Source organism: Chelonoidis abingdonii, chromosome 20 (genome assembly GCF_003597395.2).
Source record: "Chelonoidis abingdonii isolate Lonesome George chromosome 20, CheloAbing_2.0, whole genome shotgun sequence".
Lineage (NCBI taxonomy): Eukaryota > Metazoa > Chordata > Testudines > Testudinidae > Chelonoidis > Chelonoidis abingdonii.
This window is the reverse complement of record NC_133788.1, coordinates 1,166,862-1,180,206: the sequence shown is the minus strand read 5'-3', so window position 1 is coordinate 1,180,206 and position 13,345 is coordinate 1,166,862. Positions and strand designations below refer to the sequence as shown.

At 57.1% G+C, this 13,345-nt stretch overlaps 1 protein-coding gene across 8 annotated transcripts in view; it reads left to right on the top strand.

Annotated features, from left to right (window-relative positions):
- The first annotated feature begins 5,212 nt into the window (after positions 1–5,212).
- The window catches only part of ELN (elastin), a 93,254-nt gene continuing 85,121 nt past the window's right edge, over positions 5,213–13,345 (top strand). For all 8 annotated transcript variants that reach the window (XM_075073952.1, XM_075073953.1, XM_075073957.1 and 5 more), the window contains exon 1: positions 5,213–5,530. In XM_075073952.1, coding sequence (XP_074930053.1) covers positions 5,281–5,530 — 250 coding nt within the window. In that variant the 5' untranslated portion in view covers positions 5,213–5,280. The remainder of the gene's footprint in view (positions 5,531–13,345) is intronic.

The following is a 13,345-nucleotide window of genomic DNA, read 5'->3' as shown; positions in this document are numbered from 1 at the left end:
TGGGTCTCCCCTCCCAGGGGAGCCCTCAACCCCCAATCTCCACCTTGCCTCAGTGACTATTGCCATTCCCATCTAGCCCCGCTCCCTGGGGCAGACTGCAGTCTGTAAACCACTCATACTCAGCAAGGGGGGTTGGACCAGCTGCGTCTGCCTATTCCTGGGTCGCCCCTCTGCAGCCCCAGTACCCTTGTGGACCCTTAACTCGGCCTGCAGCCTGGGGCTTAGCTAGGCTGGAGCTCCCCAGTCCCCTCTGCCCTTCCCCAGCGCTGCTCCACCCTAGGTACCCTTCTCTGCTTCCCAGGCAGCCAGGTCCTTCTCTCTCAGAGAAGCTAGAGAGAATGTTTCTTAGCCTCTGGCCCTCAGCCCTCTTATAGGGCCAGCTGTGGCCGGATTGGGGCATGGCCCCACCTGTGGCTGCTTTCCCCAATTAGCCTGGCCTTTCTCCACCACAGCCCTCTCCAGGGCTGCTTTAACCCCCTCAGGGCAGGAGTGGGGTGACACCCTGCTATAGTGCCCATATGAAATATCATCTATTGACACCCTGACTCCATCAGCACCATCCAGGAGCTGCTGAATAGTCCACTGATATACAGCAAATTCTAAACAGGCGATGTTGGAAACAGTGCCTGCCCAAAAGTGTGTTAAATGGGCAAAATCATTAACTCTTGGGTCAGAAGATTTTGCCAAGACCTACCGCATGCATTGAAAATGGTGAAAAATACATCTCCTTCAATGTTCTCTAGCATTTCATGTCTGGTTAGAGAGTGATAATGCTCCTTCTTCATGCTGGCTTTCAGTTCTCTGGGGTCGAAACACAAGCACAGCGCTCCCGATTCCTTCTCCACCATCACCAGGGAGTGCACCCGTCTTCTTGGCTACTCCACTTCTTCCATTGTGTCCACTGAGATGACGCATTGAAGTCCTTTCTGTAATGTGTTCCTCAGGACCACGGCACATTCCTGGCTGCATGTAGGAGAGGTTGTGGTGCATCTTCCCTTATGGTGACTTTTTATAACCAGTTATCATTCCAAATCTTTGGAACCACACCTTCACATTTCTTCACTAATGTTGTGACATTCTGAGTCAAGAATTGTTCTACAGTAAACAACTTGCGTCTCACCCCCAATCAATTGCTTGACCCCCAATCTAAGATAAGTGTTCTGTCCCCTGTAACCTGGGTAAAGGTGTTGTTTACTCCTCTGTTGTTATATGGCAGTATCTTCCCACTGCTGACCCAGGCAGCTCACTGTATGTTTTCAGGATATGGGTTTGCCACATCAGTGAAAGTCTGTTTGGCAGATTGCACCACAATTGTGGGAGTACCATCCATTGCAGCACCTGTGTCCAAACTGTATGTAATGTGCATGCCACTAAGTGAAATGGGCCAACTTTTGTCTACCAGTATCAGTTGCTGCATGGAATTAATGCCAAATGCCTCATCACTAGAGCTAACACTGAAGTCCTTCATTGCATGTACAGGTCTTGTTTGCCTGCATTGCTGGACGGAACGGTTGTCCTTCAGGCAGACTCTGCACTGTTGCCCAACACTGGACAATCTTTGTACCCGTGTTCATGTCCACACCTCTCACACAGGAATCTGGGCTGTCTGCCTGTGGCAGATTTGGGTGCTCTTTCTCTGCCCTGCCTGATATGCGCCTGTGTGTTCATCCCATGCTCATCCTTCCCATCCTCCTGCCTGCCTGATGCCCTCACGTGTGGTTTTCTAGCTCTCCCCCTCCCACCCCGCTTCCCCTGCCGTTCTGCCAGCTGCACTGCTATACAGGTTTGTACAATCAGCCACTCACAGGCTCTGAGCGACTGCTCACTGCAGCACCCCACCAGGCTGTCCCTGAGCAGGGAATCACTTAAGGCCCAAACTGCAACACTGGCATCTTAGCTTCACGTCTGTACCTCCCTCCTCCCTCCCTTGTGCCTTTGGTACTCTGTGCAGAGCAGGAATCTTTCATAGGTTTCCCTTTTCCTAAGTACACAATATGCTTTGAACTGTGCTAGGACTTTGTCACAATCTGTGCTGTCCACAGGTGAGAGCTGGAAACTATTATAAATCTCTGGCTGTACCAGCTATGGTTAATAGTAAAGCCGCTTTCCTGGCACACTCAGAGAGTCTGCATACATTGCAGACATAAACACTATGAACCTCTGTCTGAAATGCTTCCAGACCCCTTCCACATTGCTCCCAAACCTTCATTCTCATGGTGGTTTCAGACCATCCATCCTTGCTGGCTGGGTAGGTGCAATTCAGGCGTCTGGAATTGCTATGAAATTCTTCTTGATTACGCTCAAATCCATCCACTCCTTGCCCCATGTGGTGTTCTTCTCACAAAGGCAAGGAGAGCTTGTGTTTAACCGCTCCATTCATTTGTTTAAACATTCCATAGCACAGCACGAACAGCCTGCCGCGTGCTCCAGCCAGCCACAGCGTGCTCTGCCACTACCCGCTGTCCAACATGGAAGATGCCCTTTTCTTTCTGTGGCCACACCCACATCCTTACACCCCCTAGCAGGGGTTCTGCACACAGTGGCTAAGGATTTGCAAAGGGAAAGCAAGAACAGGTGAAATAAAAAGTTAATTTGACTGAAAACCCTTCCAGCCAGAGCGGAGACACTGCCTGCTTGTTGTGTTTGCATGCTGTTGCATTCATTGGCTTGGCAAGTTCTAACAGACATCCCCACCCTGCCCAGTACTGCAAACTGTCCCCCAGATTTCCTGTGGCCGTAGCTACCAGCAGCTTCCCTAAAAAGCGCGAGGAGGCGAAACAACCCAGACAGGCAGCACCCAGCGATACTGTCTTGACCAAGGAGGTGAGCAGCACTTCTTTAAGTGGTGTCCGAGGTTCGGAAGTCCTCCCCAAAAACTTCATGTTCTTGGCTCCACCTGTAGGGGACAAGAATGAGCTAAACGAACTTGTTGCTAATTTGCATGCCCACGGCCCTCAGAAGCTGCTGGTTTCCAGTCACAGGGGAAATTAGCGTGCCCTAGGCGACATGCAGCAAGAGAGGCCAGCCGGAATTGGGTGCTCTGTGTGCACCAGGATGCAGCAGTTACCAATGGCTTGATGTTCCAAGACGGTGGGTTTCCAGTGTTCTTGCTCAAGTTCAGCAAGAGGCCCAGCTGCTCAGCACCTGGCGATCAGGCTGCCTGACTGTGCTACCAGCTGTGGAGTGTGCAGCTCTCATTGACGCCCCCCCAGCGAGGTGGCACGTTCCCTGCCCTGTTCCTGCACGGCATATAGCTGGGATGTTTTCTCCATCTCCCGTCTGGAGCTGGTTTCCCCACTGCACCCATGTGGCATCAAATGCTCTGTGGCTCAGGGTCCCTGAGAAACATACGGGCTGGAGATTACAGTCCTGGGCTCTCTGCAGAGGCAGGAGCATGTGTGCCAGGGGCCACCGTCCCTTGCTTTAGCCTTTTCAAACGTCTGTGCAGTTACAAAAGCCGCCCATTGGGCCTTCGCTTCGGGGTGCGGTCTGCCCCACCAGCTGCTCCACCCAGCCCTAGGTCCTGAAATGCCCTCTCCAGGGGCTGTTCCTTCCTGGACGGAGGCGGAAAGTGAAGCTGGCTCTCACACCCTTTGGGCCTCCTGGAGATCTCCTGCAGGGAAGCACCCCGTGTCCCAGGACAGCTTGCACTGGGGAGGGGGCCTGGGGAAGCGTGTTCCCGGCTGCTCCCCAGAGCCTGGTGCTCTGGCATGAGAAGGCAGGGCACTGCAGCTGCTCTCCGCTCGTGTCCATCATAAAACTCTGCTTTCTCCTTTGGCAGCCTCTGTTGGGAAATGCTGCTTCTTGGGCTTTTGAACACCTCACGGATGCCCCCTAATGGCCGCCGGGTAGATGGCAGCCTGGCACCAGCTCGGCTCATCCACAGTCTGCCCCGTTATCTGCTCTTGGCACAGAAACCGAAGGAGCATCAGGACACTGCTCACCCCCCCCACCCCACATGGCCCTGTCACTCCACAGCCAGCCCCTCCCCTGCCTCAAATTCACCACCCTCAACCCCGTCTGCATCCCTCCTGTGCCCTATGGGCCGGCTGTGAGCCCCCTATCACTGTATTCTCACCCCCACCAGATCTGCATCCCTCCTGCACCCCATGGGTCGGCTGTGACCCCCCACCACTGTACTCTCATCACCCCAGATCTGCATCCTCTCTGTGCCCCATGGGCCGGCTGTGACCCCCCCCCCATCACTGCACTCTCACCCCCTTGGTCTGAATCCCCCCTGTGCCCCATGGGACAGCTGTGACCCCCCCATCACTGTACTCTGACCCCCCGGGTCTGCATCCCCCCTGCACCCCATGGGCCAGCTGTGACCCCCCCCCCATCACTGTACTTTCATAACATCACAACTGTCCTCATCCGCATTCACCTCCACCCCACGTAGAGCTGCTGGGGTCCCACTCCCTGCCCCATAACCTGCCAGTCCCCTTCCCCCAGCCCCTCCCACATGGCACTGCTGGGATCCCATGGGCTGGCCCCAGGACCAGACAGCTGACTTCCCCTCCTCCCACCAGAGCCCTGCTGCATCCCATGGAGGGGCAGGGTTAACCCCTGGGCTCTCTGGGAGTCGCTGGCCTCCCCCAGTACCCTGCAGCGGCAGCACAGGTTCAGGTTAGGGTGTCCAGCACATACAGCATTACCAATTGGGAGCAGGACGCAGGGGCCCAGCTGGCAGCTGCCCAAGGCCTCAGCTGCAGGGGCTGGGAGCAGAAACCCAAAGCCGACCCACCAAGATCTCCGGCCTCTCATTTCCACCCCCTTTCCCCTGCCCCGCTTGCTCCAGCCTGGTGGGGCTGAGAGCTTGGTCTCTTCCTGCCACCCCTTCCCCCCCTCACTGCCTGGCTTCCCCAGCCTTCCCCGCCTCCGGGGGGAGCATATCGCACACCCCCCATGAGCCACTTGTGCCCCTGACAAGCCTGGCACCCCCCACAGGGGCTCCGGCCCTGGCCTGGCAAGGGTGATGAGGCTGCACAGGGCTCGCCGATGGCCCTGCCTCGGCTGCAAAGGGCAAGCAGGTGGGAAAGGCTCCAGGTGCTGGGTCTGGGGCCTGCCATGCCCACGTGCCCCCGGAGGCGCGATGTATGGCCTGGCCATTATGGTGCAGGGGGAGGGAGCGCTCGGCAGCCCATCCCTCCCGCTTCCTCTCGCTGAAGGCTCTCTTGGCAGCTGCCCCGCTCTCTTGGCAGAGACCCGCCAGAATTGGAGAAAGCAGCAAGAGAGAGAAATTAAAAAGGGAAAAAAGCCCAATAGCCTGGAGAGACTTGTATGTTTGCCCTTTGTAATGACGTAGTGTCCTGTGCCTCTCCCCTCATTCCCTTCCCCTCCCTTCGGCCAGCCCCCACCCCTCGCCCCTCACAGCCTTGGAAGCCACAGTTAAGCGGCTCTGGGATAAAACACACTGGCTGCAGGAGGACTGGGGCATTGCTTCAAGAGATGGCAAGGCAGCTGGCTGCATCCCTCCTTCCCGGAGTCCTCCTCCTCCTCCTCGCCATCCTCCCGACTTCTCGGCAAGGAGGTAAGGAAAGCAACAGCTGCTTCTCCCCAGCCTGAGCCAGCCGGGCCACCTCTCTTGGGGCACCTGACCTCAGGCACTTGCTGGCGGGGACGAGGCTCCCAGGGGGCTGGTTCTGGGCCGTGTGTCCCCAAGGGAAGGGGAATGCCCAGTGGGCAGGTTGCTAATGCCACACGCCCCCTTTGGGAACGGAGCAGCTCATTGAAGCCCCCGAGCCAAACGGAGACTTCGCCGTGCCTGCACTGCCCCTGGGCTTTCCTTGCCCCAGCCATCCCTGGGTCCCATCCAGAGCACCTTGCAGAGCCTGCCTCGTCCCTTCTGCTCCCCCCTCCGCCCCGCTGGGACAGGCATGCTCCCAGCTATCCATGCCCACGCGTGACATGACACCACACCAGGGCTCTGCCTGGGGCAGGTAGAGCTGGGAGCACAGCTAGGGGCTACCCCGGGGATCCCTGCCTGACATACACTGGACAGCAGCTCTCCCGGGGGGCGAGGTGCTTGGTGAGGGGCTCCTACCGGGTCATGCAACGTCCCCCCCTAGCGCATCCCAGAAGGCAAGATCCCAGCCCCAGCTGGGGGGTGCCAGGGCCTACTGGGCTGCCAGCGTGAGGGACTGGGGCACAGAGAGCAGGCATGGGATGTGCATGAGAGTCCGGGGTTCACTCTCAGTGTGTGTATGTGAGAGACACAACCCATGTGTATCACATTCTCAGTGTCTCGTGTCACTCTGTGTCTGTGTGTGTTACCCTCCCCGCATGTGACACAGTCTGTGTAGCCACCTCAGTGTGTATGTGAGAGGCACAAAACACGTGTCTCGTTCTGTGTGTGTCTGAAACAGCCTGTGTGACAGAGACACAGTGCGTGTGGATTACTGTCAGTGAGTGTGTGTGACACGGTGCCTGTGTAGCACTCTCACTGCGGGTGTGGGTGTGACAGAACCCGTTCATAGCCCCCTTGATGTGTGGATATGAGAGACACAATCTGTTTGGAGCCCTCTATGTGTGTGTTTGTATGCGTGTGTACGGATGGCACAGCCCATGTGTAGGACCCTCAGTGAGCGAGTGTATGAAAGAGAGAGAGAGAAACAAAGCGCCTGTGTATAAATTGCAGTGTGTGTGACACAGCCTTTGTGTATCACTTTGTGTGTGAGCCAATACCCAAGTGCATTACTCCGTGTATGTGTGTGTGTGTGACAAAGCCTGTGTGTATGTGTGCGTGTAGATGTGTGACACAGTCCATATGGAACACTCTGTGTTTGTGTGTAGGCATGACACAGCCCATGCAGATCACTCTGTGTGTATGTGTGTGAGAGAGAGACAGACAGACACAGCCTGTGTGGATCACTGTGTGCATGTGTGTGTGTCGGTGTGACACAGCCTGCGTGGACAACTCTATATGTGTGCGTGCATGTATAGTTCTGACACAGCCCGTGTGGATCACTCTGTGTGTGTGTGTGTGTAGTTCTGACACAGCCCATGTGGATCACTCTGTGTGTGTGTATGTGTGTGTGTGTGTAGTTCTGACACAGCCCATGTGGATCACTGGCGTGTTGTTTGTGTGTGTAGTGTTGACACAGCCGGTGTGGATCACCTGTGTGCGTGTGTGTGTGTAGTTCTGACACAGCCCATGTGGGGTCACTCTTGTGTGTGTGTATTTGTGTGTGTGTGTAGTTCTGACACAGCCCATGATGGTATCACTGTGTGTGTGTGTGTAGTTCTGACACAGCCCATGTGGAGCACTTTCAGGGTTGTGTATGTGTGTTGTGTTGTGTGTGTAGTTCTGAACACAGCCGTTGGTGGAGCACTCTGTGTGTTGTGTGATGTGTAATTTGTTCTGGACACATGCCATGTGGAGCACTGTGTGGGGTGTGTTGTAGTTCTGTACACAGCCGTGGTGGATCACTCTGTGTGTGTTGCATGTTCTGACACAGCCGTGGTGGAGCACTCTTTGTGTGTTGTGTTTGTGGTTTGTGTGTTGGTTGTGTAGTTCTTACACAGCCGTTGTGGAATCACTCCTGTGTGTGTGTTGTTGTGTGTGTGTGTGTGTGTGTGTTTTGACACAGCCGTGTGGATCACTCTGTTGTGTTGTTTTGTTTTTTCTGACACAGCCCATGTGGACCACTCTGTGTGGTGTGTGTGTAGTTCTGACACAGCCCATGTGGATCACTCTGTGTGTGTGTTGTGTGTGTTTGTAGTTCTGACACAGCCCATGTGGATCACTCTGTGTGTTGTGTGATGTGTAGTTTCTGACACAGCCCATGTGGATGCACTGTGTGTTTGTGTGTTTGTGTGTGTGGTGTAGTTCTGGTACACCAGCCCATGTGGATCACTTGTGTTTATGCGTAGTTCTGACACAGCCGTATGGATCACTCTGTGTGTTTTTGTGTAGTTCTGACACAGCCGTGTGGAGCACTCTTGTTGTTGTGTGTGTAGTTTTGACACAGCCGTGTGGAGCACTTGGTGGTTTGTGTTGTGTGTGGTGTGTGGGTTGTTGTGGTAGTCTGACACAGCCGTGTGAAGCACTCTCTGTGTGTGTGTGTTAGTTCTGACACAGGCCGTTGTTGAAGCACTCTGTGTGTGTGTGTGTGTGTGTGTGTGTAGTTCTGACACAGCTGTGTGAAGCACTGTGTTGTGTGTGTTGTTGTGTGTGTGGGTGTGTAGTTCTGCACAGCCGTGTGAAGCACTCTGTTGTGTGTTGTGTGTGTGTGTGTTGTAGTTCTGGACACAGCCGTGTGAAGCACTCATGTTTGTGTGGTGTGTTGTGTGTAGTTCTGACACAGCCGTGTGAAGCACTCTGGTGTGTGTGTGTGGTGGGTGTGTTAGTTCTGACACAGCCCGTGTGAAGCACTCTTGTGTGTGTGTTTTTGTGTGTAGTTCTGACATAGCCGTTTTTGTGAAGCACTCTGTGTTGTGTGTGGTGTTGTGCTGTAGGTTTCTGACACATGCCGTTGTGGGAAGCACTCTTATTGTGTGTGGTTGTGTGTGTGTAGTTCTGACACAGCCGTGTGAAGCACTCTGTGTGTGTGTGTGTTGTGGTTAGTTTCTGCACAGCCGTGTGAAGCACTCTGTTGTTGTGTGTGTGTGTGTGGGTGTGTAGTTCTGACACAGCCGTGTGAAGCACTCTGTGTGTGTGTGGTGTAGTTCTGGCATAGCCGTGGTGAAGCACGTCTTGTGTGTGCGCGTGTGTGTGTGTGTGTAGTTCTGAATCACAGCCGTGTGAAGCACTCTGTGTGTGTGTGTGTGTGTGTTTGTGTGTGTGTGTGTAGTTCTGGACACAGCCGTGTTGAAGCACTCTGTGTGTGTGTGTGTGTGTGTAGTTCTGACACAGCCGTGTGACGCACTCTTGAAGGAAAGGGGATGAAAGTGCAGCCTATAATTCTCAATGCCCATTTGCAGACTGGATGCTTTGGCAAAGCTGGAGAGGGGGAAAGGGCACTGGCAGGGCAGTGGGTGGGAGGGGGCCGCCATTGGCTGTGCTGCCCCGTCCCAGAGGAGAGCCCTTCAGGCCCACTCTTGGGGGTCAGCGACCCCTGGAACTCTCAGTGCAGGTGCCAGGACTCCTGGGCCCCCTGTAGAGAGGACGGATGCTATTGGAGCAGGGCCAGCCATTCCTCTGGTGTGAGCCATCCGCAGACAGGCCACGATTCTCTGCACTGATCCCCAGGACCCGGGGCAGGCGGCTCCTCACAGCTGTGCATGGTTGGGCCCCACTGCGGCTTGGATGGGTACCTAGATCGCAGGCGGGAGGGAGAGGTGCCCTTTCTGGGGAGAACGCTGGCAATCGCTAGGGCAGACGTGGCTGCTCACAGCCTCCCCGACCATGGCCCAGGCAGAGCCCAGTGGCATTTCAGGGACATCTACACGGCAGCGCCCCGGCAGGGAGTCTCAGACCCGTGTCTACACTCGCCCTGGAGACGGTCCTGCTGGGAAGGGAGACTGGGGTCTGAAACCCTGCTGTGATATGTCTGGGCCCTTTGACCCAGCTCCAGTTCTCAGCCGGCCCTGCTAGTCAGGCGGGGCCTTGGAGGGAGCCAGTGCGGCTGGGCAGACGTGCAGGCGAGGGGAGTTTGCACCTGTGGGTTTATGAGAACAAGTGTGAAGCTTTACTCCTTGCAGCACAGCAGAGAGTGATCCGTCCTGAGCTGCGGCACCCCTGCAAAGCCAGCCATGAGCACCCCCAGCACTCTGCTGGGTACGATGGGAGGGGCTGTGGGGTGAGGGCAGAGCAAGCGTGGCAGGGGAGTGAGGGTGGGGAAGAGCTACCCTGGCAGTGCAGTGGGAGCAGAGAGAGTGTGGTGATGGGGTGGAGTGAGCATGCCATGGGGTGGAGGCAGACTGAGTGTGGCGGGAGTGGGTGGGGCAGGGCAAGTATAGAGGGGGGGTGGGGCAGGGCTGGGAGTGGCTGTGGGGTGGGAAAGAGTGAGCGTAGCTGCAGGGTGGGGCGGGGCTGGGAGTGGCTGTGGGGTAGGGCCGAGGGTGGCTGTGTGGTGGGGAAGAGCGAGCATGGCTGTGGAGCAAGGCTGGGAGTGGCTGTGGGGTAGGGCCAGGGGTGGCTGTGTGGGGAGGTGGGCAGGGAGAGCGTGGCCCTGGGGTGTGTGGGGTGGGGCGAGCCTGGCTGTGGGGTGGCTCTGATGCCAGCACTCCTCAGGTGGGCCTGTTGGGGGGTCCAGCGCTCTCTGTGAGTCACTCGGCTGGGGGGAGCGAGATCTCCCAGGATGGCCTGTGCTGGGTGGCTCCCGGCCTATGCACCCTGGGCAGGCCGGGGGAGGGAAGCAGCTAGGGTCCCTGCCCCCCTCTGGTGGGATGCGGCAGGATTGTGCTTTGCAGCAGGCTCTCGAGGGCGTTGCTCCGCAGCTGCGCTGGGCCTGCCTGCGGGAGAGGCCAGCATGCCCATAGGAAGGGGGCAGCAGGGAGGACGGGTCCCAGCACAGCAGGGAAGGCGGGCAGGAGCGCAGTGCGCTCGTGTGTTGGGGGCTGTGCCACGGGCTGGGCTGGCTGCAAGCGGAACATTCTTTGCTGCCTGGAAGTGGAGAAGCTGGTGCCAGCACACGGACCGTCTCCTTGGGGCCTGTGGCATGTCTGACTTTCCCAGGCAGGGCAGAGCTTTCTGCCCAGCCATGAGACTGTCCAGCCGGCTGCTGTGGGCTCAGATCCTGCCCGCTTTGCAGCCGGTAACACAGGTAGTGCCCGCACTGGCTCGGCGGTAGGACTGGGCCTGCCTATGGGGGAGGTGCAAGGGATCTCCCTTCAGTGGGCCTGACCCTGCCAGGGAACTGCTGTTTGTCCAGACTCCCCTCCCCTCCCCCCGTGCCCATGGGGTCTCTGTGCCTACAGGGCTCCCCCCCTCCCTCCGAGACATGCCTGGAGACCCTGAGTGTGCCTCTCCCCTGCCAGGTGCGGGCGGTGGGGTAAGGGGTGCTGGGGAAGTGGGGAAGGTCAGGGCTTTCTTCCCAGCTCCACGTGGCATCCCGCTGCCCGTTGGCAGCCGTACACTGCACTCCCTCCCCAGGCTTGAGCTGGAAGAGCCCAGGCTGCACTAGCCACAGCATCAAGCTTCAGTCGCCCAGCTGTGCCCTGACAGATCCTGGGGCTCAAAGGGCAGGAATCCTACAGGCCAGGGAGCAGGGACCATGGAGAGTGACTCCCAGCCCAGGCTGGGGCCAGGTGTCCAACCCAGGCCTGGATCACATAGGCCTGGAGCGCAGGGCATCACACCTGTGGCTTTTAGTGCCCAGGCCCATCCCTCTGCCTGCCTGCTGCATCACGCGGGATAACGCGAGCGTGCCTGAGTCAGGCCCAAAGCCGCTGAGAAGCCAGTGACTTCGCCTGCCTCGGCCCAGCTCCGCTGTAAGGCGATTAGCACAGGCTGCTCTTTGAGCAGACTCAACCTGTGACGGTCACATGCTCACATGCTCGCCTCCGAGGCGAGTGTCAGGCTGTGAAAAGCCAACGCCGCCCGTGGGGGGCTTCTGGGGGACTTGCAGCGCCTGACACCGTGCTCTAAGCTCTGTGTCTCTGAGCCCACAGCGACATGGACAGAGAGGCCTTTGTTCTGTGCAATGTGCTCTGCCCCATCTGGGCAATGCCCTCCTCACTCGGGACCCTGCAGAATGGCACCCACACTGCCCAAAGTACGGGTGCTCCATCGCTGGGATAGACTAGCTGGGAGCTGCCTCGCGGCCAGCACTCCTCCCTTGGTCCCTCCAGCATCTCCTGCTGGGACAGGCTGAGAACTAGTGCTCCTTCATCCTCTACAGCGCCTCCTGCTGGCAGAGGCCACAATGCTGCTGTGAGCTCGCCCCAGTACAGTGCACAGCAGCTGGGTGTGGGGATTGCCTGTACCTGTGCAGCAGGCATGGCCCCATTTTCAGGCCGTGTGTCTCCCCGCTTATGCTGCACACCTGATGGTGGCTGGCAGGTTCTCCCAGATGGCCAGGCTTTCAGCTCTGAATTTTGCCTCTTTTCCTGCTCGTGAATTGTTCACCAAGAGCTTGACTTTCACCCAGTGATTTCAGTGAATAATTTGCCATCTGCAGTTCATTCATGAACTGCTCAGGGCGAGTTGTCAGAGTTTGGAAATCAGAATTCAAGCTCTTTGGAATGGACACATGAGACAGAATCTTCAAATCTGGGCTTGCGGCCCAACACGAGGGCTCCTAATCTGCATTTAGGTTTCCTAAGAAGCGGCCTGTTTCAGCAGAGCTTTCACTGGGAACTGCGGTGCTCAGTGGTTTGGGACGCACGTAGGCAGCCATGTTTGAACTGTGGGCTGTTGGTCACGTGGTATGTTTCTGTTTCCTGATTGGGAAGCATCTGGAGTCGCAGTTTTTAGTGCAAATTCTCACCAGTGTTCATCCCATTAACCCTTCATGACACCACCCAGCTCCACAGCTGCTGGGTCTGAAGCCAGCTCCCCGGAAGGCAGCTCAAGCATGAGCACCAGCAAAGCAAAGGGGTTGAAACCCACAAGGCTGTGTATTGAAGACACTGGGCATTGTTCCCCTAGCTCCACCACCATTGCAGTAAATGATGGCAGGTGGACACGTGGCTGCGTGTGGCTTTGCTGCTGGCCCGGGGCAGGTGGAGAGCTCTGGGCTGGGACACGGCCTCATGTTCAAATCACACGCACCAGGCCCAGGACGTCACATGGCCAAGAAGTGAGCTCTGCTAAGCCTCAAAATGCTGCATATGGGGCAGGGTCTTGTGTCTCAACGCTGCTGGTGAGCATCCAGAAGCTTCTGCACGTGCAGGCCCTCAGAGCTGCTGACTCACATTTGCCCTGAGATGATTGTGGAGAGAAGCCACGGCAGGCACATTACTGAAAGCTCTTCAATTCCTTGGAAGGTCTGTGGCCAGCTCCCTCGTGCCCTAGATGCAGAGAGACAGAGAGGTGAAGGAAGATCTCTGGTTGCCAAGCAGTCACTCGCCTCGCAGGGCAAGCAGCCAGGGCGGGCTCCAGGCACCAGCAAAGGAAGCAGGTGCCTGGGGCAGCCAATAGAAAGGGGCGGTACTCTGTCCGTTGCTGGGGCGGCACATCCAGGTCCTTCTGTTCCTCTTCCGCGGCATGTCAGCAGTAGCTCAATCGGTTTTGTCTTTTTTTTCTTCACCACTTGGGGTGGCAAAAAAGCTGGAGCCAGCCCTGCAAGCAGCGACACCCAGCACAGGTGAGCCCTGCTCCACAGCTGGCAGCAGCATGGCAGAGGCCTCCTGGAAGCCAGGACAAGGGCCCTGAATGGAGCGTTAGCCATAAGGCAGCGAGTGATCGGCCTCTGATTCCTGCCAGATGGTGCCACCCAGCATATCAGAGCCTTGTAGCCTG